The 26,458-nt window shown below is 51.8% G+C and overlaps 3 protein-coding genes across 5 annotated transcripts in view; 1 reads left to right on the forward strand and 2 right to left on the reverse strand.

Annotated features, from left to right (window-relative positions):
* The window catches only part of acad11 (acyl-CoA dehydrogenase family, member 11), a 30,414-nt gene extending 13,361 nt beyond the window's left edge, over nt 1-17,053 (forward strand). Inside the window, exons 14-20 of the mRNA XM_072710724.1 lie at nt 10,699-10,768; nt 12,466-12,551; nt 12,657-12,728; nt 13,035-13,189; nt 14,963-15,079; nt 15,263-15,372; nt 15,466-17,053. Coding sequence (XP_072566825.1) covers nt 10,699-10,768; nt 12,466-12,551; nt 12,657-12,728; nt 13,035-13,189; nt 14,963-15,079; nt 15,263-15,372; nt 15,466-15,580 — 725 coding nt within the window. The 3' untranslated portion in view covers nt 15,581-17,053. The remainder of the gene's footprint in view (nt 1-10,698; nt 10,769-12,465; nt 12,552-12,656; nt 12,729-13,034; nt 13,190-14,962; nt 15,080-15,262; nt 15,373-15,465) is intronic.
* On the reverse strand, nt 1,792-5,843 carry LOC111836228 (atypical chemokine receptor 4-like). 2 transcript variants are annotated; one of them, XM_023797298.2, is made up of 2 exons: nt 5,689-5,843; nt 1,792-3,072 (listed from the first exon to the last, which is right to left on the reverse strand). In XM_023797298.2, exon 2 carries the CDS (start codon nt 3,060-3,062, stop codon nt 1,989-1,991), a length of 1,074 nt encoding a protein of 357 aa, XP_023653066.2. In that variant the 5' UTR covers nt 3,063-3,072; nt 5,689-5,843; the 3' UTR covers nt 1,792-1,988. The 2 variants fall into 2 exon arrangements, with proteins under 2 accessions (XP_023653066.2, XP_023653067.2); XM_023797299.2 differs by lacking the exon at nt 5,689-5,843 and adding an exon at nt 3,420-4,313.
* An 89-nt stretch (nt 17,054-17,142) lies between the features above and the next one.
* Nucleotides 17,143-22,917, reverse strand: LOC111836229 (uncharacterized). 2 transcript variants are annotated; one of them, XM_023797302.2, is made up of 8 exons: nt 22,679-22,917; nt 21,177-21,248; nt 19,529-19,609; nt 18,905-18,940; nt 18,642-18,746; nt 18,329-18,436; nt 17,724-17,798; nt 17,143-17,468 (listed from the first exon to the last, which is right to left on the reverse strand). In XM_023797302.2, exons 1-8 carry the CDS (start codon nt 22,811-22,813, stop codon nt 17,427-17,429), a joined length of 654 nt encoding a protein of 217 aa, XP_023653070.2. In that variant the 5' UTR covers nt 22,814-22,917; the 3' UTR covers nt 17,143-17,426. The 2 variants fall into 2 exon arrangements, with proteins under 2 accessions (XP_023653070.2, XP_023653069.2); XM_023797301.2 differs by having other exon boundaries at nt 21,171-21,248; nt 22,679-22,911.
* Nucleotides 22,918-26,458: the final 3,541 nt, after the last annotated feature.

Here is a 26,458-nt window from a genome sequence, read left to right on the forward strand (position 1 = left end):
CGTCAGCTGTTATGCTGTAGGTCTTCATTGGAGACTGGCAAACATCGTCAGCTGTTATGCTGTAGGTCTTCATGGGAGACTGGCAAACATAGTCAGCTGTTATGCTGTAGGTCTTCATGGGAGACTGGCAAACATCGTCAGCTGTTATGCTGTAGGTCTTCATGGGAGACTGGCAAACATCGTAAGCTGTTATGCTGTAGGTCGTCATGGGAGACGGGGAAACATCGTCAGCTGTTATGCTGTAGGTCTTTATGGGAGACTGGCAAACATCGTCAGCTGTTATGCTGTAGGTCTTCATGGGAGACGAACAAACATCGTCAGCTGTTATGCTGTAGGTCTTCATGGGAGACGAGCAAACATCGTCAGCTGTTATGCTGTAGGTCTTCATGGGAGACGAACAAACATCGTCAGCTGTTATGCTGTAGGTCTTCATGGGAGACTAACAAACATCGTCAGCTGTTATGCTGTAGGTCTTCATGGGAGACGAGCAAACATCGTCAGCTGTTATGCTGTACATCTTCATGGGAGCTCTCAGCTGCACCGTTTCTCTGCGGATTGCAGTGAATCTGCCACAGTGTTTCTCAGTGATGAGAGCAGCAGTTCCAGTCCCCCAGCTCATGAGAACTGATCTCGTGATGGATGTCCGTCCCTTGTGTCTCTTCTAATTAGGTCACTGTGGTTTTTAAATTATAGTCTTTCTCTGTCTGTTTCTCACCAGTGTTGTGTTTTATTTCATTTTATTTTAAAATCCAAGTGTCTCGTAAATTTTTCTTCACACACTTCCTTGGTCTTGCGTAACTAGAGGTTTTCAGTCTGTGCTCAGAAGACTATGCAATTGGTCTGTCTTGTATTCTTTGCTCCTGCTTACGTACCTGATCCTGGATCAGTGCTTAAGCTCCTAGTGCATATGCACCTAGTGGTTGATCCTTTTGTTGACATAACTTTTTAACCCGTTGGCTCCAAATGTCCTTCATCTCTTTCCATCCAGGCCGTTACTGTGTGTGTGCACTAGATACACATATGTAGCCATTCACCACTACTTTTTATCTATCGTTTTGAACCATTGTCTGTAGTAGAAGGTTCCAGATGTTCCTTCTGTTAAACATTGTGGTTTTGTTGTCTTCCGAAAGTAAACATTCTTAACCGAGGTTCTGTGCGATCTGTCCCTACGGTGTCTGCCCGCCCCCTCACCCCGACATTTCCTGCACCTTCCTGCTTGGTCAGTCTTCTCCTTCAACATGCCGTTTGTGACCTTTGCGGTCCTTAACTCGGGGGATGAATGAAGATCGGGGTGATTTGTCCGCTTCATGCCCCTCCCCCCCCTCCCCCTAGAGACCACTCTCTGGCATTCAGTCTGACTATGCCGATCTCCCGAGGGCCTTTCGGTTCCGTTTAGTTGTTTGTTGTTTCCTCTTCGTAGCCGTAACCCCCTGCCCACCGGACCTCCTGGGGAGTGCGATGATCTCAGCGCGGCCAGAGTTCCCGAAGCATTTTCTGTTCCTTTTGTGGCTTTTCCTCCCTCCATTTCCCCAGCATGCAGACACTGGGACAGTTAGAACTGCTCTGCATTTTACTACTTTTTTTTTACCTAGAATGCGGCATCATACATCCAGATTGAGCTCACCCCCCCCCAAGTGTGTGGTGTGTCCACAGATTGGAAACACATGAAGGGGGAAGGAGTTTCTGAACTACACCCAGCGGGAAGAAAAGGCAGCGTTTGTGGTTCTGAGACGATTCGCTTTGTGAGGACTCCGCCATCGTAATTTAATTTGTGCAATGGCTGCGGTGAAGTTAAGAAAACAAAGTAGTTTTATTAGTTAAAAAAATTACAGAGCAGGCATAGATACAAAACTATACAAATGCATTTTATAAAAACCACTATGAACTGGGAAGTTATACAGGATATATGTCGTAAAAGGTGACGAGTCCCAATAATAGGTGGTGCTGTACTTAGCTGTTTCAAACATCTGTGTGTTGCAGCTTCAGGGTCATATAGTAAACTGGCTGGTGTCCTCAGACGTCTCGTGGGAGTTGAGGGAGATCTCCACCTCCCTTGGTTGTTCCCGGCCATGCCAGGTCCTCCTCTGCTGGCCGAAGGCCTTCATGATCTTGAGGAGGTACTGCCGGAATGAGGAGCCCAGGAAGGCGTAGAGAACAGGGTTCAGGCAGCTGTGGGTCAGCGCCAGGCTCTCTGTCACCTGCATGGCCCGGTCTAGGCTCTTGCTGCTCTCGCATTGCGTCACCAAGTTATAGATGATGTCCATGGCGCGCCAGAACTTCACCACATTGTAGGGCAGTTGGGTGAGGAGGAAGGTGCCCACTACGGCCAGCAGCACCCTGAAGACGTGCCGCTTCCTCCCCTGCCTGGCCTCGGGGAGCCTGCGGATGGCTCTCGCCAGTCTGGTGTAGCAAAACAGCATGACCAGGAAGGGCAGCAGGAAGGCCAGCACCACCTCCATGATCTCCAACGCGGCCTTGGTCGCCACAGCCATGTTGGTGGAGTAGACGGCGATGCAGGCCTTCTGGCTGGGCGTGTGCTTGACCGTGGTGAAGATCAAGTCCGGGACTCCCAGCAGGAAGGCCGCCACCCAGACGGTCAGGCAGACCGCCATCCGCTTTCTGCCCTGGGCCGCCGGGGCCCCCCTGGCGCTGGCCGTAGCCAGGTACCGGTCCATGCTGATGCAGGCCAGGAAGAACATGCCGCAGCCGAAGTTGACCTCGTAGAGGACGGAGGTGACCTTGCACATGGCCACGCCCAGCTGCCAGCCGTGGACGGCGTCGGCCGCCCAGAAGGGCAGCGTGAATAGCAGCAGGAGGTCCGCCACCGCCAGGTTCAGGATATACACGTCGGTCATGGTCCTCAGCTTTTTGTACCGCACGTACACGGCCACCACCAGCGAGTTGCCCGCCAGACCCACGACGAGCGCCAGCCCGTAGATGACGGGCAGGAAGGCCCCCCCGAACAAGCGCACGTCCTGCTTGTCGCACAGCGTCGGGTAGTCCTCGTAGAAGCTGTCGTTATCGAGGTCGCCATAGTCGGAGTATCCTCCTGTGTCCTCCATTTGTAGACACCTATGAAAAAGAAGCAAAGGCTTTGTTAGATGGTAAATTACAAAAATGAGAAGGGGGTGTTTCTAAGGGCCTGGGACACGCGTAAGGAGCTTGGGGGCCGTTCTGACGGTAATCTTGAGATGTTTTGGCAAAGCTCAGTGAGCGATGTACAAGCCAGCTGTTTGGCTGTCTCATTTAGAGCCAAGCACGTCATCGTTTCAAACCCGAACACCTTTGACTGCTCCGAGATCAGCGCCGGCTCTGTAACATGTCGCTAACTGTTCGTTGCCGTCTGAGCGAGAGAACCTCAGGCACCCATTTTATTTCGCTGTAGATGCTCCTTTAGGATGGTCCTTAGCATCAGTTACCCTTTAGTCAGTCAGTCAGCATCCAGCGGCAGAAGGAATGTATCCTTTTGCGTGCTTCTCCAGAGCCGTGGTTTTGTAGGTGTTTGCTGTGACTCAGATGCACTCATGGTCTTCAGCGGGGACACATGCACCACACGTCTCTCACCCAGTGCGTGTGTGACGGCGAGCAGGTCCGTGCCGCTGGTTAGCACAGTCACCCGCAGGTGTGGAAGGAGATGGAGGTTCTCAGGCGCTTTGCTGGCTCGCGTTACCTCCGTTACGATGCCCCTTCTACTTTTTATTTATGCGGCTGTCTGTCGGCGGCTCCTTGATCAAAGTGCCCCTCAGCATCGTATGGTTTTGAGGAAGATGGACTTGAGGCATTGACTGAATCAGTCATTCATTGAAAACATCTCCCCCCCCACCCACCGCCCCCCGAAAAACACAATATCCCACAAGCACTTAAATTTATATGTAGCAAAAACTTGGAACTAAAGAAGTTTCAGTCCGGCGGTAAAACTTGGAATAAGAGCTGCTGTCAGTCAGCCTGAGTGACACCTGAGCGCACAGCCCTGACAGTGGGGCTGAGGCCTGCTGGCAGGAGGGAACGAAGGAGCCCATGCTGGGAATGTGGTGTGGGAGCGATTGGGGGGCAGGGGGGCGAGAGGCCTGTGCACTGTCAGGGCTGTGCGGGAAGCCAGATGGAGATGATCATTAGAGACAGGGCGGCCTGTCGGCAAATTGGATCCACCTTGGCTTCTCCCCGTAAAGTAGAGGGGGCTGCATTCGAGGAAACTGGGTTTCCCTTTATGTCCACCCAGGAGTCAAATGTTGATTCCCCCCCCCCTGTTTGCTAATGGAGATGATTGGACCTCTGAAGGCAGAGACGCTAGCTGCTCTTAATTGCCCCCCCCCCCCCACCCTGGGAGATGGAACATAATGGGAGTCATCATCTCCTCCTTTTGGATTGGGGCTGCTCACCCCCATGGGTACTGACCCCCCCACCCCAAACCCTCCAGTCTCCTGAGCCTGGCCAGCTAATAAAACCAGGCTCTGCTCCTGCTTTAAGCTGCTCCTCCATCTCCCCGGAGGAATGACTGTTTCGATGAGCCCAGCCTTGGTTCTGGGGAGGTGTTCCCTCCCCCTCCCACGCGCGGCTGCCCGAAACGCGACAGGACAGCAGCCAGGTTTGAGTCCTCCCGGGTGTCAAAGCGCCAAGTTCTCCGTATGCGGGGGAAATACCTCCAGCATTAGCACAAAGCTCCCCACGTGTGCATTTCTGCACTTTATAAGTACGACGATGTCTTTGATATTTAACACCGTTTTGTGCAGACTGTGCAGCAAACTTTCTGTTTAGGTAGATCAGAAATATGGTGCTTATTTAGGGTGCTGTGTTTGTAGGACATTTCGTACTTGTTTTGTTTTTATTTAAATAATCAGTGATATTCTAACTTCCTTTTGCCCAGCTTTTTAAAAAAAAAAAAAAAAAAAACTACTGCTTAGTATGCGATAGTGTTTAAAATCACACGAATGGCTGACAGAACTATTACATGTCATCTGTTTAAATGCATAGCATTAGCACTGTAGATGCATGGATGTTTTACATAGTTTGTCAGTCTCTCAAGCTCTGACTCTCCTATCCTCTCGTTGTTGACATGCTGAGATCTGTAGAGTGTAATCAGTGTAGGTGCTGCCTGACACGGAACCTTCCCGTCGCGTGCCGCGCGATGCCGCCCGCCATCTGCTCGGTGTGTCAGCGCGCACACTCAGCGCTGATCCGGCACTCCCGTCGCAGCCCAAAGTCAGTCGGCGGCTGCCTTATCTAAGGGATTATCCTCCCGAGTAAAGCAGCGTCCCTCGTTGCCATGCGTTGGGGTAGCTTGCGGTTTCTTCTCGTTCCGAGACCGTGCTTACACAGGACAGCTCCCACTGTCACCTGAATGGCAGGCAGGCTGCATGACTAATCTGGCAGAATTTCCAGAACCTGCTTTAGGTTTTTAACTCGTTCCGGACGTGCAGGCATGCAGGCTTCGGCGCTCGTCCCGGGAGACGGTGCTGTCAGGCTGTGTCAGCACACGGACAGCAGCTCTGCCTTCCCCTCCGGTCGCCGTAGTGACAGTTCTGCGTCGCAGTCCTGCACGCACATCCGAGTCGCATCGGGTCTGCGCTAGCACGGCTCTTTCCTGTTAGTTTTGGACGCATGCAGTCAGTTTCTGATGGCTTGTCCCATTCGCCCTGATGCCGTCCGCTAAAAGATGTCATGTAGTAATAGAGAGGCGTCAGCCCTTACCTCCTCCTCGCTTGCTGACTCGTGGAGATGTCAGACACGCACAGCCGTCCTCACTCAGCTCTCTGTGCCTTGCCTGCCTTCCCTCTGCACTCGTCCAGAGCTCTTCCTCCACCCCTCTCGCTAAACAGCTTCCAGGAACACCTCACCCTGGCCATGGAGGGGTGTGCTCTGTGGAGCGGCAGGCGGAGACGGTACAGGGTGGGGCCTGGGGGGGGGGGGGGGGGTGTGGGGCTCCCCCAGCAGTCGCTCTGGCATACTGGGAGGACACCTGACACCAGCAGGTGAGAGGCACAGCTTTTCCACACCTCTGTGCCTTATGAAAGGAACGTAATTAATATGTCTGCACACTGTCACAGGAGAGAGGCGTCAAGCATTCAAACACCTGTGCATTTCAGGCTCTGATTGCCGCGCCGCTTCCTTCCAGCCTTGCTGCGCTGCCAGAAATCCGCAGGTGTGATTGGACTTTACGGAGACAGGGCTGCTCACTGACGTCCTTATTAAAGGGGCTCCCAGCATTTCTAGGATTTTCCATCTTGTTTCCGATTTTTTTCCGTGACAACTTGTGACTTTTTGAACATTTTCTGGGTCCTGAGAATAGGAAGTGTACTTCTCATAATACGGTTTCCTGTACATAGTGCACGCTTACCTACAAAGTCCATCGCATTTGGCTGAATGTGGCTTAAAAATGACTTTTTGACATGTATAACATTAAAGGATTTTTTCATATATTTCTTAATTCATTTGCTTTTGCTCTTTTATAAATCCAAATGATCTGCTCTGTATATTACAGAAGGCTGGCGTGTAAAGGGGCACTATCACCGTGATGGCGGGGGGGCACTATCGCCGTGATGGCGGGGGGCACCATCGCCGCGATGGCGGGGGGGCACCATCGCCGCGATGGCGGGGGGGCACCATCGCCGCGATGGCGGGGGGGCACCATCGCCGCGATGGCGGGGGGGCACCATCGCCGCGATGGCGGGGGCCGGGGTCCCGTGACGCCTTTGACTGGTTGTGCGCCGTGTGTCCTGATTCCGGAGCAGATGTGCGGATGCTTGGAGGATGTTGTCACTGTTCCGCGAAGATGGTCATCTAGGTCTTCCAGAAGATAACAATAGCGTTATTGTGGCTTTATTTATTTTTGCCAGGAAGTGGGAAGGCAGTTTATAAGCATTGGCAATTCCCTCTGGGGAGGTTTGAGTTGTGTTTTTGGCAAAGAGGCACAGCCTGGTCTTCCGTTTGACTTCTCTAGCCCTGTCACTGGAAGCCTCTGGCTGTCCAGACTCTTTTTATCATATAATACGTTGTGGGGACCACATGTACCCCACAATGTGATAAAAACCTGTTTTTTTCCCCCCACATTGTGGGGACCATTTTTCAGGTCCCCATACAGATCTGTGAATGCAATCGAAAAAGTAAAAGTGCTAAAAGTCTCGTATTTTGTTTGGTTCCTTAAGGTTAAGATTAGGGCTGGGTAGTGGTTAGGGTCGTCCTGTTGGGATTAGAGTTTTCCGCATAGAAATGAATGGAGAGTCCCCACAAAGATATAATTACAATCCTGTGTGTGTGTGTGGCCATACAGTTACTTCTTTAATGTAGATCTGTTATTTGTACCGCTTGATTAATGGTCTTACTAATCCTTAGGCTTCTGAATACAGCTACTTGATGGGTGGATTGAATGACATTATAATTAGTATTAGCATTAGTGCTATTAGACAAGATTCACACCCTGTTTACAAACGCACAGTAAATGCATGATGCATCAATATTAATCCTTCTTCCTCTGTGTTGTAGCACGTGCCTCAGTCCTGCGGCCTCTGCAGCCTCTGCCCTCTCAGCTCTGCCCTGCAGCCTCTGCCCTCTCAGCTCTGCCCTGCAGCCTCTGCCCTCTCTGCTCTGCCCTGCGGCCTCTGCAGCCTCTGTCCTCTCTGCTCTGCCCTGCAGCCTCTGCCCTCTCTGCTCTGCCCTGCAGCCTTTACCCTCTCTGCTCTGCCCTGCGGCCTCTGCAGCCTCTGCCCTCTCTGCTCTGCCCTGCAGCCTCTGCAGCCTCTGCCCTCTCTGCTCTGCCCTGCGGCCTCTGCAGCCTCTGTCCTCTCTGCTCTGCCCTGCAGCCTTTACCCTCTCTGCTCTGTCCTGCGGCCTCTGCAGCCTCTGCCCTCTCTGCTCTGCCCTGCAGCCTCTGCAGCCTCTGCCCTCTCTGCTCTGCCCTGCAGCCTCTGCAGCCTCTGCCCTCTCTGCTCTGCCCTGCGGCCTCTGCAGCCTCTGTCCTCTCTGCTCTGCCCTGCAGCCTGCTCTGCCCTGCCTTGCTCTGCCCTGCGGCCTCTGCCCTCTCTGCTCTGCCCTGCAGCCTCTGCAGCCTCTGCCCTCTCTGCTCTGCCCTGCGGCCTCTGCAGCCTCTGTCCTCTCTGCTCTGCCCTGCAGCCTTTACCCTCTCTGCTCTGCCCTGCGGCCTCTGCAGCCTCTGCCCTCTCTGCTCTGCCCTGCAGCCTCTGCAGCCTCTGCCCTCTCTGCTCTGCCCTGCGGCCTCTGCAGCCTCTGTCCTCTCTGCTCTGCCCTGCAGCCTGCTCTGCCCTGCCTTGCTCTGCCCTGCGGCCTCTGCCCTCTCTGCTCTGCCCTGCGGCCTCTGCAGCCTCTGTCCTCTGCCCTGCGGCCTCTGCCCTCTCAGCTCTGCCCTGCGGCCTCTGTCCTCTCTGCTCTGCCCTGCGGCCTCTGCCCTCTCAGCTCCGCCCTGCAGCCTCTGTCCTCTCTGCTCTGCCCTGCGGTCTCTGCAGCCTCTGCCCTCTCTGCTCTGCCCTCCGGCCTCTGCAGCCTCTGTCCTGTCTGCTCTGCCCTGCGGCCTCTGCCCTCTCTGCTCTGCCCTGCAGCCTCTGTCCTCTCTGCTCTGCCCTGCAGCCTCTGCCCTCTCTGCTCTGCCCTGCGGCCTCTGCAGCCTCTGCCCTCTCAGCTCTGCCCTGCAGCCTCTGCCCTCTCTGCTCTGGCCTCTCTGCCCTGCCCTGCAGCCTCTGCCCTGCAGCCTCTGCCCTCTCTGCCCTGCAGCCTCTGCCCTCCCTGCTCTGCCCTGCGGCCTCTGCCCTCTCTGCTCTGCCCTGTGGCCTCTGCCCTCTCCGCTCTGTCCTGCGGCCTCTGCCCTCTCCGCTCTGCCCTGCGGCCTCTGCAGCCTCTGCTCTCTCTGTTCTGCCCTGCGGCCTCTGCCCTCTCTGCTCTGCCCAGCAGCCTCTGTCTTCTCTGCTCTGCCCTGCGGCCTCTGCCCTTTCTGCTCTGTCCAGCGGCCTCTGCCCTCTCTGCTCTGCCCTGCGGCCTCTGCCCTCTCTGCTCTGCCCTGCGGCCTCTGCCCTCTCTGCTCTGCCCTGCGGCCTCTGCTCTCTCTGCTCCATCTCCTTTGAGTTGAGCCACTTAGCCCCTGTCTCCGTGGTTACAGCAGCTGGAAGCTGTGGCGACCCGCTGCATTCCCACATTCGCGGACGTTCATATCGCTGTTCTCGATCAGAACCTGCCGTTGAAATTTAGAAGCACGGGATGAACAGTGAGATAGCAGATTTGTAGTGTCTTCTGTCTCGCCATGAACATAGTACGACGAGATAATCATCCCACGAGTACCCTTCTGGTCAGGGACGTCCGCACGTCGCAGATGGACAGTGAGATGAGGCCTTCAGAGGGCCGTGTGGTGGAGACGGGTTTTTACAGTTATGCCATCGGGCCATGCCAGCCAGGCTTGAGGTGACACACTTGGGTACAATGCCCCTGTCCGTCGGCTGTCACTGTAGTGCTGTAAAGTGTTCCGGAATGTTGCTTTTTTATCAGATTCCCTTCCATCAGACATGCCAGGGCTCGTCCAACAGGCGGTCCTCACATTCGCGTGAGTCACCGTGCAAAAGCTCTTCTGCCTTGCAAGGAAAACACCCACCAGGGGTGTCAGGCGGCGCTTGTGGACGGGCTACTGTCAGCTATCCGGCCAGCTTATCTGTGTTACATCACTATAACACACTGCAGCTACATCAAGGGATGGATTTACTGTAAATGAGGGGGGTTAAAGGCTGGAGCCTTTTCTTCTGAACATGGGTGTGTCACATGGTGTTTTGCATTCTGCCATCGCGCCGGTTCGTTGGGTTCTGCCCCAAGCATTTCTGCGACATGATGCAGACTGCACTTCCTGGATGAACAGAGCCTGCGGCTGAACGTACCCGGCTCTGGCACCCGGAACGACTCCTTGGGGGAAAAAGGCATTTCGGATGTCTGATTTGGGCTGCTGTGTATTTATGTTGGCCCTCGATGACCCCGTGCAGCCTGCACCCTTGGGTGTTTTACTTAGGTGGTTGCGTCAGTAGCGGGGAGCAGCTGGCTGCTGTGAGGCTGGAAGGCGGAGAGGGAGCTTGGGGCCCCGCGGGTCCAGGGTGGGTCTCCCCAAACTCTCCCTGGGTGTCTCTGGATTCTGTTATCGCCGTGAAGGATGGGACACAAACAGGTGTATTGCTCTGCCATGACATGTCCAGCGTTGCAGATTTAGCCCGACTACACATCTGATTGAAATAATTCTACAAAGTCCTACATTTGTAAGTCAATATGTTTTCCAGTAAATATTTTATGAGTCCAAGTTTGCCCCCCCCCCCCCCCGCTCCCTAATTTTCATGGAATTTAAGAGACTCCTAGTGCTCAGATCCAGCTCATTATGCGACAGCTGTGGTTGAAATTCGGCACCCAAGACCCAGGGTTTTGCATGAAGGTCCGACAGGGGAATTCTGTTCACAGCGAAAGGTCCAACAGGGGAATTCTGTTCGCAGCAAAGCTGAATGACAAACAGTGGTCAAACAATTGGCTCCAAAGATATAGAACTCTTATGGCATGATCACTTGGGCGAGATCATGTGATCATGTGCTGTAACAGTGCCCCCCACCCATTGCAGGAATCTGCAGTGATTGTACAAGGTGATAAACTGCTTGTGATGTGGGTGTGATTTCACAGGGAAGCGTGGTTGTACAGAAATGATAACAATCTGCGAAAATTAATCTCTTTCAGGTGCTGGCAACCCCAACTGTAAGATCGCCATTGTCCTGTGCCAGAGCGAGTCACATGGTGCCAGGAACAGGTACAGTACGGCCTCCGGTCCAGTCAGGCCCATCCGGGCCCTGCTGTCCTTGGACGGTCGCGCCGAATGTGCAGTGCATTTCCGTGTAACGCTTCTCTGTTTGTTATAAATTCCACCCCAAGCAAATGAAGGATGCTGAGTCTGAATTGGCTGTGTTAATGTCTGAAGGCCCCCCTCCCCTGTCCCGCTGCCCCTGCTGGACATCACCGGTACTACAGTTTCTTTTGTAAATTAGCCCTGACCAACATCAGCCCTGGCCAAGAAATGATTGCAACCCCCATTTTTGTATACGTTGGGACAGTTGGAGGTGGTCCGGGCCAGGTCCTGTTGGACCGAACTGGACTCAAGTTAGTTTCCTACGCCCCTCTTAAGGTCCTCCCTCTGAATAAATAAAGAAAAGCAGTTTCCTCACCTTCCTCTCCACCTGCCAGTAATGTGGGGATTCCCTCACTCAGCCCCCGCACCGGCCTGCCATTCCTAAACCGTTTGTTTAATAACTTTGCCACCTTGGCGTGTAATTATTTATTTTTTTGCTAATGCCGTTCTATTTATGACTAAGCTTATAACCACTGCTGGGCTGCGCAATGGCTCTTTGACTCATTTAAGCCGTCATCCCCACATCTATCGTCGTCAAAAATCGCGTCAGCTGACCTTGTCGAATCCTCCTGTCAGGCTCCCTTCCCGGAGAGGCCTGTGTATGCATTCAGGGGCCCCAGCCGGACCCCTACTGCTCATCCAGCTCTGTAAAAGGCTGTGGGGGGGGAGGGGGTTAGCGCGGAAGGAGATTCAGCCTCGGCCTGGAGGCTCACCAGGGCCGCAGACATTTTGGAACAATCAAACGGTTAACCTCGTCCGCGCAGTAATGTAAACACCCGCAGGGTCCCCGCGTGGGTCTCCAGTCAGGCTGTACAAATGCCTGGTTTTCATTGTCTTGCACTCCAGGCCGTGAAGCTGACTTTTCTAAAGCTTTACATCTTTATTTCTTTGTGTCAGTGAGATGTGGATTTAATAAGAGCTCAGACCACGCATCCGAGGAAAAAGTCCCGAGTTTTCGTACTCAAGTAAAAGTACAGATGCCCACACCAAAATGTTACTTAGGTAAAAGTGAAACACTGCTCAAAGGTAAAGGTAAAAAAGTAGCTGGTTTAAGTATTAAAAGATACAACACATTCACATCTATTGATCTTACAAGACATACTTTAAAGGTTTAAATGTAACATTGTAAGTTACTGGGGAAAACTGAATCACAAGAGGAAAAGTGGATATTTTCACTTTTACTTAGACAAAGAAGTGAAACTTGCTAGGCTTGCTGGTGCAGATCACCAGAGTGACGTTAAATTGTTTTCCGTTCCCGTGGAAAACAACAGATTGATCTATGGGCTAGATTTAATAATGAATTATAAACATTTGATGGGCCGGTACTTTTAGGCCTCTTCTAAGAGGTGAATAAGCTGATTGATGCTCTCCTCCTCCACTCCAGAAACAGCTGACTGTCCAATGCAATCAGCGCCATTAATTCAGTAGCAGCTCTAGTGCAGCTAACACTGGTGAAGTAAATATTGGACGGCAATTTCAGTGTGGTAACTAATATATTGTGCATCTCTACATATTGTTGGAAGGCTTTTGGAAACTGGCAGCGATGGCTGAGCCCCCCCCAAAAGACTTTCCCGTTGAAGCAATACTTTGTTTTCTTTCAGGCATAAGCAGCACAGCATGGTTCTGGTCCCACTGGACACAGCAGGCGTGGAGCTGGTCCGGCCGCTGACGGTGTTCGGAGATGATGGTGAGATTGGGGGGGGGGCTCGATAACCCAGTGAGGGGGGCTGAAGGGTGATATGCTGGCCGCCAGAGGAGGAACCCGATGCTTAACCCAGGACTCTCACTGTAGACGCCATCCACGGCGGCCATTTTGAGATCAACTTCAACGACGTGCGAGTTCCTGTGTCCAGCATCGTTTTAGGTAAGGCGCCCCCCCCCCCCCCCCCATCATGTTTGTGCTTCCACATGCTCGGGTGACTCAGAAGCATCACACCCATCGTGCACAGGTGGGCAGGTCCCATAAGTTAACGGTGCAAATCACGTCGGTGTGTTTGGAGTGTGACTGCGTGTTAAGAAAATGGAATACAGGGCAGTGTATTTGGGTATTGGATGTTCATGTTGGGAGCTCCCAGCTTTGTGCCCTGTGTGTCCTGGGATAGGCTCCAGGCTTACCAGTGACAGCATACTGGGTAAACGGGATTGGATGGCTGAAAGTGTTGTGTTGCAGGCGAGGGGCGGGGCTTCGAGATCGCCCAGGCCCGCCTGGGCCCGGGCCGGCTGCACCACTGCATGCGGGCCGTGGGGCTGGCTGAGACCGCCCTGGAGCTCATGTGCCAGCGGGCGGCGCAGCGGAGCACGTTCGGGAAGAGGCTGTACCAACACGTGAGTCCGGGAGGGGGGGGGGCGTCACATGGGGTGTAATTACCCGAGCGGGGTTAATGACCCCTGAGAAGCAATGTGCAGATGTCCTTAACAGCGCCAGGCAGTTATGTAACATGTAGCGCTATATATATATATATATATATATACATACACACACACACACACACACACACACACACACACACACACACCTGCACCTGGCATGGCTCTGGTTGTCAGGGGTTCCGAACTTCATTTCAGCCTTGCTAGATGTTCAGCGTTTTCTCTTTGTGCTCTGGGACGGAGACGTTCTCTGCAGTGGACGCAGACGCGCTGCCTGTGAGCCTCTCCTCCAAAGCCTTCTCTGCTTCTCTCTGTGCCAATGGAGGGGGGGGGGCTTTGCTCCAGCTGTGGCCGGAATGCTCCGATTGGCGCTCTCGCGGTACCTCGGCAGATCTGCGCGGCGGATCCGTGTGCCGTGACTGTACTGCCAGTAAAATAGGGCCGGGAAGTTCCTGAGAGCGAAAAGATGTTTGTATTGATGCCCTTGGCAGTAGCCATGGGGGTCCACCAGGGGGGGCTGTATGCTAATAGGGAGCAGGTGCCTGCGGCTTTAGCCTCCTGTCGCTCGTTTCTGTGCGGCACTTTATCGCTCGCATCGCCGTCACCGCAGCCTGCCTGTCTCTGCGTCCCTCGGCGTATCGCCACCACATGCCCTCAGAGCCATCCAGGCCCCCCCGGGCCCCCACATTCCCCCGCACAGGCTAAGGCGGGTGGGATTGGGAACAGAGAGGCCGTCTCTTTCCATCCTGCTGGCCTGCACACCCTTTGAATGAGTTCCTGTGCTGCTGCCCCCTAGGGGTGACAGGGGGGAAATGAGGATGGACCTAAAACGCAGGCATATTGAGGGAAATACCACAAACGTGAGCTTTAAGAATCATATAGGGCTGTCGTGATATAATCACATTTATATGGTGCATGCACCATCGTCACCAGGGCTTGAGATGGCGGGTGAAACATTTGCCCGGATGCTGGCTTTTCGGTACTGTACGGATGTTTATTTATGTCCGCCATTTGGTCAGCAGATTAGTAGTGTGGCTAAAATATTAATGAGATGAGGACTGTGATGCCCAAAAGACTTTTGCTTTCTTGCACTATTTCGATAAGGCTAAAGACTTAAAGATGATGTTTTATTTAGGTAACATTTTACTTAAGTCATGTATAATGCATTATAGAGACCTTCATAATGCGTCATAATGCATTTATAAGGTATTATAAACACGGCTATAACTATATATAAAAAGACATAACACGTTATAGCAATGTTTATTATGTAGTGTGTTACTCAGTAGGCTATTAATAAAATAATAATCATAATAATGATAATAATAGTCTAATGAAGCTCTTATCTATAATGCGCTTTAAATACCTTCGTAATGCAGTCCAAGCCCTTGTAATTCTTATACAGACTGTTACAATGCATTTCGAAGCTGCTTATGACGACTGCTTTAAGTAAAGTGTTACCCAGATTAATTTTTATAAAAATGTATATATAAAATATTGTTATTATATATACCAGTTCCGACATATGTCCATTTTGACATTGTGATCTGTCTGTCGGAAAGGAACGGAACAGTCGGGCAGTCTGTAAAGCTGAAATTACGTAATTTACCTTTATTAAACATTTTTTTCAGTGTAGTGGGGAATTTGTGTGTTGTACATACTATATGCACACACCCATACATGATATAGGGTCCTCCCCAGTCGTGACGCTACTGCCCCCGGTGGCTGCAGGAGGTAATCGCGCACTGGATCGCGGAGTGCCGCATCGCTATTGAGCAGACGCGGCTGCTGACCCTCCACGCCGCCCACTGCTTGGACATCAGCGGCAGCAAGGAAGCCAGAAAGCAGGTTTGGTGCCTGGACTGGGGGGAGGGGGCTTGTTAATGAAAAGCTGTAGACGGGCTACCTAATGGGCGAAGACGCAGAAGACCGTCCTTGATGTTGGAGAAGGCTGCTTAGTGTAGAAATCACATACAGTAAGTCACCCTATATCAATAATTAACACCTGCCACTCCCCCCCCACACACACAGATCGCCATGATCAAGGTGGCCGCTGGAAGGATGTCCTGCAGGGTGGTGGACTGTGCCATTCAGGTGCACGGGGGGGCCGGACTGTCAGCGGACTTCCCCTTGGCTCAGATGTAAGTCTGTAAAGCAGCCAGTCTGATTGAATTTTTAGTCCTAAATCTTGTCAGATTGCTGTGGTGTAAAGGTGCCCCCCCCCCCCCCTCCAGGTACGCGTATGTGCGGACTCTGCGCATCGCGGATGGGCCCGATGAGGTCCACCTCTCCTCCATCGCCCGCATGGAGCTGAAGGACCAGCTGAGCAAACTCCCCGCCAAGCTGTGACTCTGCATTGCTTTAATACTCCCGATGTGCAGTAATATGCCTGGAAATGTCAGTACCTGAGTCCTGGGAGGGAGTAGGAATAAGGGCAGTTCCTCCCCCCCCTCATTTGAAAGTGCTGCAAGTAAAAGGCAAGCACAGGGTTACCCAGGGAAAAGCGCATGTGTATGCGGTATACTGGAATGGGTCTTCTCTATCGCCCTCTGCTGTTCGGAGTTCAGAAGCTCAAATTTGTTCTCTCAAGCCGAACTGAAGTTTTTGCCATTTTGGCAGTAGTGCGTACGTGGATCACCAGGAAATTTCACTACAGTTGGTAGCAACTATGTGCATAAATCACCGCTGGCAACAGCTGCTTGCAAAACTAATGATTCCTAATGAGCCTTTAAAAACATTTGGTGAACATGTAGCATAATGCATAATGTATGCGGACTAAAGTGGTCCTGTGATTAAAATCCCCGGATGCCTGTGGGGCGGCGGGCCGTGTGCTACTGGGAAACCTCTAATGGTTTGCTGCTCCACGCTCCACCCCATGCTGCCTCCAGTTTGTTCTGTTTCTTGGTAAATTATGGAGCTTTGTAATCGGGTCACTGGGATTATTGGAGTATAACCAAATAATAATAATAAAAAAGCACTTCTAATAGATAAAAGAAAGCGAAATTATTCCAGACTCTCAAATGAGCAGTACTGGGAATGCACCCTTTTCTGTATAGCTTATGCTGCGGAAGCCACTGGTCTCCATCACCATAGATAAACACATGGTATTCCTAGTCATTCTGGTGGCGTTTCAGTTCGAGTGCCTTATCTAGGACGCTCAGATGTTTGCTGCATGTTTATGTCCAATACTGGAACCATTTTCGGCTCTGGAGTTGGAACCTTGTTAAATGCCTTAATGCTTAAGCTTGAGGGAGACTGGCGCAGTCTGTCCCCATGGCCGTCTGTCCCCATGGCCGTCTGTCCCCATGGCCGTTCTGATCTCATTGCATGTTTAAGAAGCGCACTGTAAAGAGGGACCTCTTTCGTTTAGTAGTGCCCCGGAATAAGCTTACCGGTTGAGCCCTGGTGTACATTTTCTGACCCATTAGCTGCACACGACCCAGATGAACGAGATGCTCATTACCTTCTGAAGAACCGGCTTCACCGAAGGCCCTGGTAACTGAACCTCCCGAGCTTAGACGGCCGATTCCGCTCCCGCTATCCAGATTCCGTGGTCGCCGGCAGCCAAGTGTCGGCTTGGCATAGCTGCTGTAGCGAAGAGTGGGTTGCGGTGGGAGTCGTGCCCGTTTCCCCCATGACGGGCTGTGCTTCAGAGACCGCGCTGATGGTTAACGCCGTGTGGCCTCTGGCATTAAAGCCCCTCTCCTCGGAATGCAGTGGTGAGCTTTTGGCGCGCGGAGTTCAGTCAGGGATTAAAGCACTCCTTCAAACACGCGTCGGCCCCCTGCTGCCTCAGGCATAAATTCAGTCACGGTCCTAAGAGCTGTTCTTTACGTCTGTGCAGCGGTCTGCATAGTTGGATAATTAATTTAGCGCGGGTTTGCCTCACACCTGAAACGGAGGACTCCATGTACCGTGAACGTTCTTTAATGGGCTTTGGTAAACAGCTTTATAACAAGTCGTAGTTAAAAATGTATATATAATGTTTTGATTGACATTCCAAAGAAAATATACATTAAAGAAATTGTTACCGAGGCAAGAGATATGCTGAGCCGCAAAGTCTTAGGCATTGTATGGAAAGAAAACAGTATGTTAGATGTCAGGTTGGTGGGTTTCAAATGTGTCAGGAATGAATTGGCTGCCGCACATCTGTACAGCCTGCGCCTCTTAATTGGCTGCGGTTTGCTCACGTCTCTTAACAGGTGATTTTCTTGTGGTTCCTCTTGGGTTCCCCTTGCTGTAAAGCAGGCAGATTAATCATTTTCAATGCTGCTTTGGGTTCAGCATGCAAAGCACGTTCTTTTGGCTGAATACATCACAACAAGCATTCTCTGCATTGTACCTGTGAAATAATCTGTGACTACAGGCCACCGACCAAGGGCGGAAATCGACAAAGATGAACAGATGGGCATCACCATATCTTTGAAGGCTGTGTCTAAATAAAGGGATATTCCTACCAATCAACAATTAGCCTCCGATGATGGAAACTCACCACGTGGCCAATCGGAGATCCTTTCCCCGGATTCCTTTTCTTCTGATTGCTCAGATGCCTTCTGACTCTGGTGACCTGCAGGACAGAATGCAGGTGCTCCCTGTATCAGAATCCCCTTTAGGTATTAACTGTAGCCTTCAGATCTGCAATTATGATTTTCCGTGACGCAGCTGATTGCTGATTGGTCAGAGATGTTATTCCTAGTCTCAGAAAAGCACATGGTCCGCACGGCTGGGTACGATACCCAGGACTGTATCAGAGAATCTCTATAGAAAACGGAACTTAAATCGATATTGGGCCGTGTAATGTGATGCGTACAGAAGAACACTTCTTTTGAGAAGTATAATTATTGAGGAATTTCTATCACAGGGTTGCTCAGCCTTTCCAACCACGACGCCTGGCTATTCATCATTTATCATGCTGACATTTCCTCTCGCAATATTTCGCCGCATGGAGAGGGTCCCCCTCAGTAGGTTACGCTGGTTTGGTTCACATTCTTCCAGCAACCTATTACGGACCAAACTGTCTTTATATGAGATCATCATATGCCTGGTAGTTTTCTGTCCCTCACGGGCAGACGTAGGGTGTCAGTTGCATGCGCTTACCTTTGGGGGCATGTCCTGTGTGTGGCTGAGGAGCGAGAAGGACCCGACCCGAGGCTTCTTCCTGGCCTTCTTCCTGAACACGGGCTGCTGTCTTCTCTCCAACTCTGTCTAAAAGGGAATGAGATCATTGAGTGCTATCTCACTGGCCAATGAGAAGGATGGCAGTGGAATGCTCATTAATATTCATAGAGGAGGTGTTACCCGATTGGCCAGTGACAAGCTGTTGTAGCACTGCCTTCATGAATAATAATGAGCCATCCTATGTTTTGGGAATATGTGTCTGGGCAGCGTGGGGGGCTGGGGAGGCACTCACCAGGTGGGGCGGCTCGGAATGGCTCGTCTCGGATGCGACCTCGTGGTGGTCGGGCACTTTCTGGTGACTGCTTCCCTTTTGAAGGTGATTTTTTGTGCCCGAAGTCTAAACAGCGTCAGCAGCAACAAAGGATCACGTCAGTGCTTATGGCCGCCGGGCACTAGGAGCCTGAATGCATTCAGCGTCCACTCAAGCTAAAACGTCGAAACGGACCGACGACCTCACAGCAGTCGTGTCTGTCCCTGTGGGGATACTGCACTCACCGCCGTGCCTTTCAGCCAATCGGGGTTCCACGTGACCTGCCGGCATGAGACATTGGCTGAATTGTGCAATGATTGCGACAAGCCAGGGCGTCTTATCGACTGGGGGGAGGCGGGCGGGGGGGTGGTAAGTAGAGCCCTGGCATTGATCGCTGTGTCTGTGTAGTGGCACTTAATGAATGGGAAGCTGTTTTGTGCAGCAAAACCCCAGAGCTGAAAAGCGGCACAGAGAGAGACGTGGGGCCTGTACTACGAAGGGGGGTTACCGGCTTATCGGGGTAACTTGTCGGATTTAAGGTAGTCTGGGCAACATGTAAGTGAACGAATATGAAGTCCGTTTAAACTGTGGTACCTTAAATCCGACAAGTTACCCCGATAAGCCAGTAACCCTGCTTCGTAGTACAGCAGAAGGCAGCGTCCACCGTCTCTCCCCGTGGTCTTTAAATCAGTGAGGTGGTTTACATTCCCTGGTGATGTAGTGGGGCAGTTGGTCACATGGTGGTCAGGGTTGTGAACCAGTAATCTAAAGGTTGCTTGTTCGAGCCCCAGAAGGACTGGATAAGCGGCTGAAATTTTGCTCGTGTGACAGGGAGCTCAGCGCAGATGCGGGTGAGGAAGCATGCTTACGTTGGACGTGGAAAAGGAGCCAGGCCTGTCTGTCTTCTTCCTCTTACTGTGGTGGTCAGTCTGTCGCCTCGCCCTCTGAAGCTGCAGATTAGCGTGTCGGTGAACAGAGACTGTCAGTTATTGCACAGTTGGGAGATGTGTTCGCGACATACTGTGGGCGGGTAGCTTTAAGGCTCAGGGACTTGGTTTGACAGCGATCAAAGGTCCAAGGTCAGGGCCCTTTAAAGCTTGTGTACCTTAGCAAAGTACTTCAGCTAAATGGTTTCTGTGGCTGCATAAATGAAGTAGTGGCTTTTGGTTTAGAACGTGTTATACAAAGAGAGAGAATGTTTTTAGTGAGACGTGGCTCAGAACACTGCGATCGGCCCTGGTTACTTCACCTCGAATGGCCTTTAAGAGGTCATCCAAAGCTGTACTGATACCAGATACGTTCCTATATACAGCAGGGGTACGAGCCTGGACTGCCTGCCAAAGCGCACGAGGGGAGACCTAATCTCAGGATGTTTGGAGGCCTGTGATGATAGATAGGAGCTGTTCAAAGGGATCTTTCCAGACGGGACCGATACAGGCAGATGAGGGTATATAGAAATGAGCAGCTGGGAGCCCATTGAAGTCAGAGCTGCACGAGTGACTTTTATCTCGGAAAGTAATGGGCTGCAGAGATAGAGAGCGAATCTCGGGATTCAGAGGACAATCAAAAGCTGCAGGCTATCAGGCCCTAAGCGTTTAGGCGGCCAGGGTACCCAGCACGGCCCTTCTGCCTCTGATAGCCCTCGGGGGTTTATTTCCGCGTCTCATGGCAGCGCCGGGTTTAAATCTCCGCAGTCAGATGTGCTCTTTTTGTTGGTGCCCCTGTGCTAGCAGTATTGTTATTGTTATCACTACAGCTCAGGGACGGCGCTTCTGTCGGTCAGCTGTCAGCATCGGTACCGACCCGTCGTGTCACCCTCCCCTCTGCACGGGGGTGGGGGGGGGGGCGCTCAGACCATGGGAACAGGAGACCACAGGCAGAGCTGCCAATCAGTAGAGGACCGAAGACTGGCCTACAGACGACAAGATGAGCCTCAGGCGTGGCCTTTCTGGGGGGGGTGCGGGGGCTCGGTGGGTGTGGCACTGTAGCCTTATACCCCTGGAGTTCAGGGCTTGAGTCCCACTTCCTGCTTTCTGTGTGTACGCTTTGTATGCTCACTCTCCTGAAACATACATTTGTGTGAATCCCGTGTGAATCCCGTGTGAATCCCGTGTGGCACCTTGGGTAAGCTCACCGCTGGCGCCCCCCCCCCGCCCAAGACGACGTGAAACTGGCTTCTTCTCAGCACCGCCTGAGAAGATGGCTCCTCCGGCGCCGCCTACACCATCTAACGGGCTGACCAGCGCTGCCGCTGTGTCTCAGTTGCCCGGAGAGTACGACTGTGTAAGTGTGTAAGTTCTCCTAGAGTTACATCCCTTCCTGAACGTTCCCCTGCCTCCTGGCCTGTGCTGCCTGGGACAGCTTCCATTCCTTGTGTGACTGTATATCTGGTCACGTATGCCTGCGATTCATAAGTATATTACATTTTAAAACTTAGACCCCATATTTCGCACTTGAAATCCTGATATGTTGAAACTGACTTTGTGGTGCGGAGAAGGTTGAAGGTTTTACCCGTACTGGCTGCGCGTGACTGGCGGCCCAGAGGTGTCCAGATGGTGCCCGGTGTGGTGATGGCAGGATTTTGTCTGACTGAGGATTAAAAAAAAAAAAGAAAGAAACTTTCAGTCCCTTCCAAAGACACCATGGACTGTTTGCTGATTGGCTGTGGGCTATTTTGGGTGGGGCAAAATGGAAACAGGGCTGTGGCCATATGCAGCACCACAGACGAAAGGAAAACATTCGTTAGTCTGCAAGTTATTAAATGTATAAAACTTCATAAGCACACAAGTGGTAAGTTGAGTAGGTGCTAATATTTGAGGAGTTCCATATGCAGGCACATAATGGTAATTAAGGATGCTGCTCTTTGATTGGTTGGCAAGCCGGTTCCCTGCCCCAGCCAAAGACGCTACATGATTTATCATGGCGGGTGTGAACGTCACTTGAGATCAGCTAAACGTGCTAATTTTACTGGAAGCGGAAGCTCACATTGGGTCACAGTATAGAAGAGCCTTCCTCCTGAATACTGATGGAGAGCAAAATGCCCCAAAATGCAGCTAAAGTATAAATCTCAGCTTCTCATTGATCTGAGCTGTGCCCCTGATTGTGATGTTGTTGGTTCCAGCTCCTGAGTTAACAGAGCGATGACGCTATTGGGCCCTTGAGCAGGGCCCTAGATCCTGAATGGCACCAAGGACTGTCTGAGCCTGTTTTTTATATTGGCTTGGAATTAAAGTGTCTGCTAAAGAAATAGAATGTAAATGTTAGTATAGTGAAGTTCCTGGGAAAAAGGAGACTGAAAGCTAAACACGCAGCCTCTGGTGCGTAATGGACCTCCAGGCCCTGCTGTGCTCACCGCAGAGCTCCCTGCAATTACGCTCCCCCGCCGTGGGGGGAGAGGCCAGCGGGAATGCAGTCAAGCCCAGAGAAGAGCTGACTGGCGCTTAAAAAATGCATGCTGGGTGGAGGGCTGGCTGATCAGGGGCTACAGCCTCTCACTGCCCCCCCCCTGACCCCCCCCCCCCGCTGCATAACAACCTCAAAGCTCTCAAAGCCTTTGGTGGAACATGTGTCCGGTAAGTTTTTATAGCTATTGTACATAAAACTGCACTCATCCTTAAGCAGCTGGATTTTTTAAAAGAGTGCATTACAAAACACACTTTTACAAGCTAAGACACGATGCCAAAAGCCGGCAATTAAGAGAACCGTTTTCCGCATGAAGGCCATGGTTTTTTACGCATGTTTATACCCTTTTTCCATATTCTGTCAAAGAGCCGGATTGTTTAAAACCACTTGAAGATCTGTAATTAAGTGTGACAGTCGCGGTTTCTGGCAGAGCGGTGAAGCAGTGCCATTAAGACGTTTTAAAATGAAAAAAAATATATATGTTTTTAAAGGATGTATGGAGTCTCTCCAAGCGCGAAGTGCGCAGCAGAGCAGATGGACCCCGTGTTTAAGCTCGGGGGGGATCAGACAGGGCTCCCACCTGACGGACACGAGAGGTCGGCGACACGTCCCCTTACCTCCTCGGCGGCCCGCAGGCTACGGCACGGCGTCCCATCTGCCCGCCGCGACCTCCCCCCGTCGGCGCAGTCCGGCGAGCCCGCGATCAGCCCGGCTTGCAGGCAGAGCAGAAACACCAGGACGCTTCCCTCCATGGCCAGACAGTGCGACTCTGGCCAGACCAGTGCTGCTTTTATACCGGGTGCGTAATAAGGACCATATGGGGGCTGGGACGCCACGCCAGCTCCGCGCAGGCCGATGTGGGGGCGGCGGCCAGGTTACTGTGGCCCCCTTTCGAGGGGCTTGGCCAATGCCAGCCGGCAGCCACCCGCCCCTCTCCCCCCACCCCCTCTCCCCCCAGGCCAGACGTGGGAGTCCTTTTTTCCGTGGACGGCTGTGACGACTGGCAGCCAAAACCAGAGCAAGAGGAGCGAGGGACACCGAGGGGGGGCGGCTGGATCATCAGACAGAGGAGCGTGTCTGCTTGTGTCCAGCTGGCTGATTCCAGATCAGATGCGTAGCTGGGAGCAGAGTGGACTTGCATGTACACCCATCTCCTACTTTATAACATGACTGCAAGACGATAAATACAGGAGCATTTAACAGAGTTTGCAGGCACAAGGGAACCTCAGGTTCTCAATAAAAGTCTTTAACGTTGTTTTTCTTTCCCCCCACTAGTGGTAAATTGTGTTCATTTGCAGTAAAACTGTGCTCATTTTTACTGTGTTGGAAGTTGAATTATGGCAATGAAAACACAATAACAGTGCAGTTCACATCTTGAACCTCTTGGAAGTAGGTTTGTCGTTCAGTGTATTTTTAGCTGAGCCGTCTAATTGTGGACTGAATTGGGCCCAACCGGCCTGATTCCCCCGCGGATTCGGTTAGTGCAGCCGAACGCAGTCGCAGGCAGGGCAGGGAAAATGAACTCCAGGGAAAATAAGCTCTGTTGTAACCAGGGGTTACACACAATACACCCCCCCCGACACAAACACACACACACACACACATGCACGTACGCACACACTCAAGAAGCCTGTTCTTCTGCAGCAGTGGCTCGAAATCCGCCGGCCCATATCGGCAGCGGGAGCAGCTGTGTGTAAACAAAGGTGGATTTCTGAGTCTGAGTCACTTCGTTATGGGGAACGTAGCCGCCAGACTTCTGCACTCGTTCTGTACTTAGTGCTTCCGTAAAAGAGCGGCTGTCTGCAGGGACGTCTGGAGGGATGAGACGTAGCCCAGATGGCATCCAGTGCAGGTATTTCTTGCCCTGCACTTCCTGGGATAGCCTCAGGGGTCACTGCAACCCCATGCTGGGTAAGCGGCGCAGAAGATGGATGGTGGACCAGTATGTGGTGGCGATTGTTCTGCGTGGTTCTCTGGATAGGCAGGATGCCGGCTGAGGTTCAGGATGCTGTCCTGAGTGCTCGCTGCTGAAGTGAAAGCCGTCGGTCTGGGTGGCCGGCCTGGGATTTCCAGCTGAAGGTACCGGAATGAACGTGTGCCCTCGCTGGCCATCTGCAGTGAGAAGGGCATGGGGCAACTGGGATGGCACATGAGAATGGATCTGTAACAATATGCAATGGATAGTCTGGGATACTGGTGAGCGAATTGGAGGTAGATAATAGGTAAACAGGTTTTACAGAGACCCTCCTCTAGGACTGGGCCTTCTTAAACCCGGGACCCCCTACCGTAAATTTGTGGTTACGTAAGTGACTCAGGATGCATAAACCTGCTGGAAATGCTGCACACACCACAGGTAGAAGACCCCTGCTGTTTGCTATTGTAGATGAAGCAGCCTAATGTTTCTCCTGTTTGTCGACCACAGGGCAGATATGAATGAATGAATGAAAAAGCCAGCATACAGGAGCAATCGCTGATGTTGGGAGGGATACATTGTTTGCAAACATGCTATTCCTGTCTGGACTGGAAGTGATTGGTTTTCAGTGGCATTTCGGCAGGGAAAACACTTAAAAAAGCCAAGTATTCATTTCACCCGTGCGCTCTTGCAGTTCCTCCATGGGGCAATACCGCTTAGCCCTGCAGGGGGCAGCAGAGCTCCTAAACCCCAAGGGCACAGTGTTAATCACCATGCACCAGTGACTTCTCCTCGCAGGAGGATGTGGATCCCCAACTCCAAAAACAGAAGCATTTTGAAGATTATCTCCAGAAATCCTTGTTACCTTTAGGTTGAGTGCAGACTCAATGGACCCATTGTTTTCAAACCACAATCAGCTGCAGCTTAATCTAAATTAGTGACAAGTCCTGCTAAACAATATTAAATCACATTTTCTGGTTTCATAACGGTTTATTACGTCAAAGTGATGAAAGCGCAGATTAGCCTGGCGCTAAGTGTTCAGCTGGCTTTTCTTGTTGCCAGACATTTCATTGGGCAGATCAGCCTGTGCCAGGGAGGTGGGTTCCATCCCAGCTGAGGCCGGCTGTCACTGCTTATATATTCTCTACTTACTGATGCTGGTTGATTAATAGCTCTGCTGAGTATCTGAAAGTCTCGCTGCTCAGTGTTTTGATCCCCAGCCCTTTGCTGATGTGAATTGGAGGTGCAGCTGCAGTGTTGCGACCAGTGTTGGGGGGGGGGGGGATCAGGCTCAGTGGGTTTGGGCTCTGTGCTTGTGATACCAAGGTTGCCAGTTCAAATCCCCTGGCCAGCAGACTGATGCCGCCATCGGGCCCTTGAGCGGGGCCCTTAGTTCCCTGACTTCCTCAGAGGCACTGACCCTGCATGCGGACTCCAAGCTTCACCCTTGCATGTGTTTATGTGTCAGAGCAGTGCATGATGGGAAATGCAAAATGAAGCATTCCACTGTAGCCGTACTTGTTTTCCTACAAATGTCAAATACAGCCTTATTTCAGTGGCACAGCTCTCGCAGCCGGTTTGAGCCCAGAGGAGAGGCCAGGATAAGCAAATATGCACGTCCAGCCGGCTGTGGTCACTTCAGCCTGCCCTTTGTGTCTGACTAATGGTTGACTGAAGCTGAGTGACATTTTTTTGAAAGACGGTGCAGGCGTGATGTAAACCAGCAGCATCTGACGAGCGACCCAGCTTCGCAGAGTTCTCCTTCACTGCACCTTCACTGCACCTTCACTGCACTGCCATGGATTAGTATAAGAAAGGCTTTTTGATTGGTGCAATTACAGCGGTAAGTACATGCTGACCCCAGACTCCCAGCGTGTGTGACAAGTGTTACTCAAGTGGGCTGGAATCGCAATTGTCAAGAACACCATTGTTAAAAGAAAAGGTGATGCAACACAGTGGTAAACATCCCTGTCCCAACTTTCTTGAAATGTGTTGCTGCCATCAAATTCAAATTTAGCTTATAACAATAACTTTTCCCAGTTTGAGCATTTGATATGTTGTCTTTGTTCTATTTTCATTTAAATATGTTTATATAATTCATTGCATTCTATTTTTATTTTTATTTTACACAGCGCCCTAACTTCTTTGGAAATAGGTTTGTACAATTTAAAAGCTCATTTTTTCCGTTTAGCTCATGTTTTTATCTCAGGTAATTCTGTAGGCCTGACTCTGGCTAAATAGGCCTATCAGGGGCACCAGAGCTGGCTATCTGCAGGCCTGACTCTGGCTAAATAGGCCTATCAGGGGCACCAGAGCTGGCTATCTGCAGGCCTGACTCTGGCTAAATAGGCCTCTCGGGGGCACCAGAGCTGGCTATCTGCAGGCCTGACTCTGGCTAAATAGGCCTCTCGGGGGCACCAGAGCTGGCTATCTGCAGGCCTGACTCTGGCTAAATAGGCCTCTCGGGGGCACCAGAGCTGGCTAT

Source organism: Paramormyrops kingsleyae, chromosome 4 (genome assembly GCF_048594095.1).
Source record: "Paramormyrops kingsleyae isolate MSU_618 chromosome 4, PKINGS_0.4, whole genome shotgun sequence".
Lineage (NCBI taxonomy): Eukaryota > Metazoa > Chordata > Actinopteri > Osteoglossiformes > Mormyridae > Paramormyrops > Paramormyrops kingsleyae.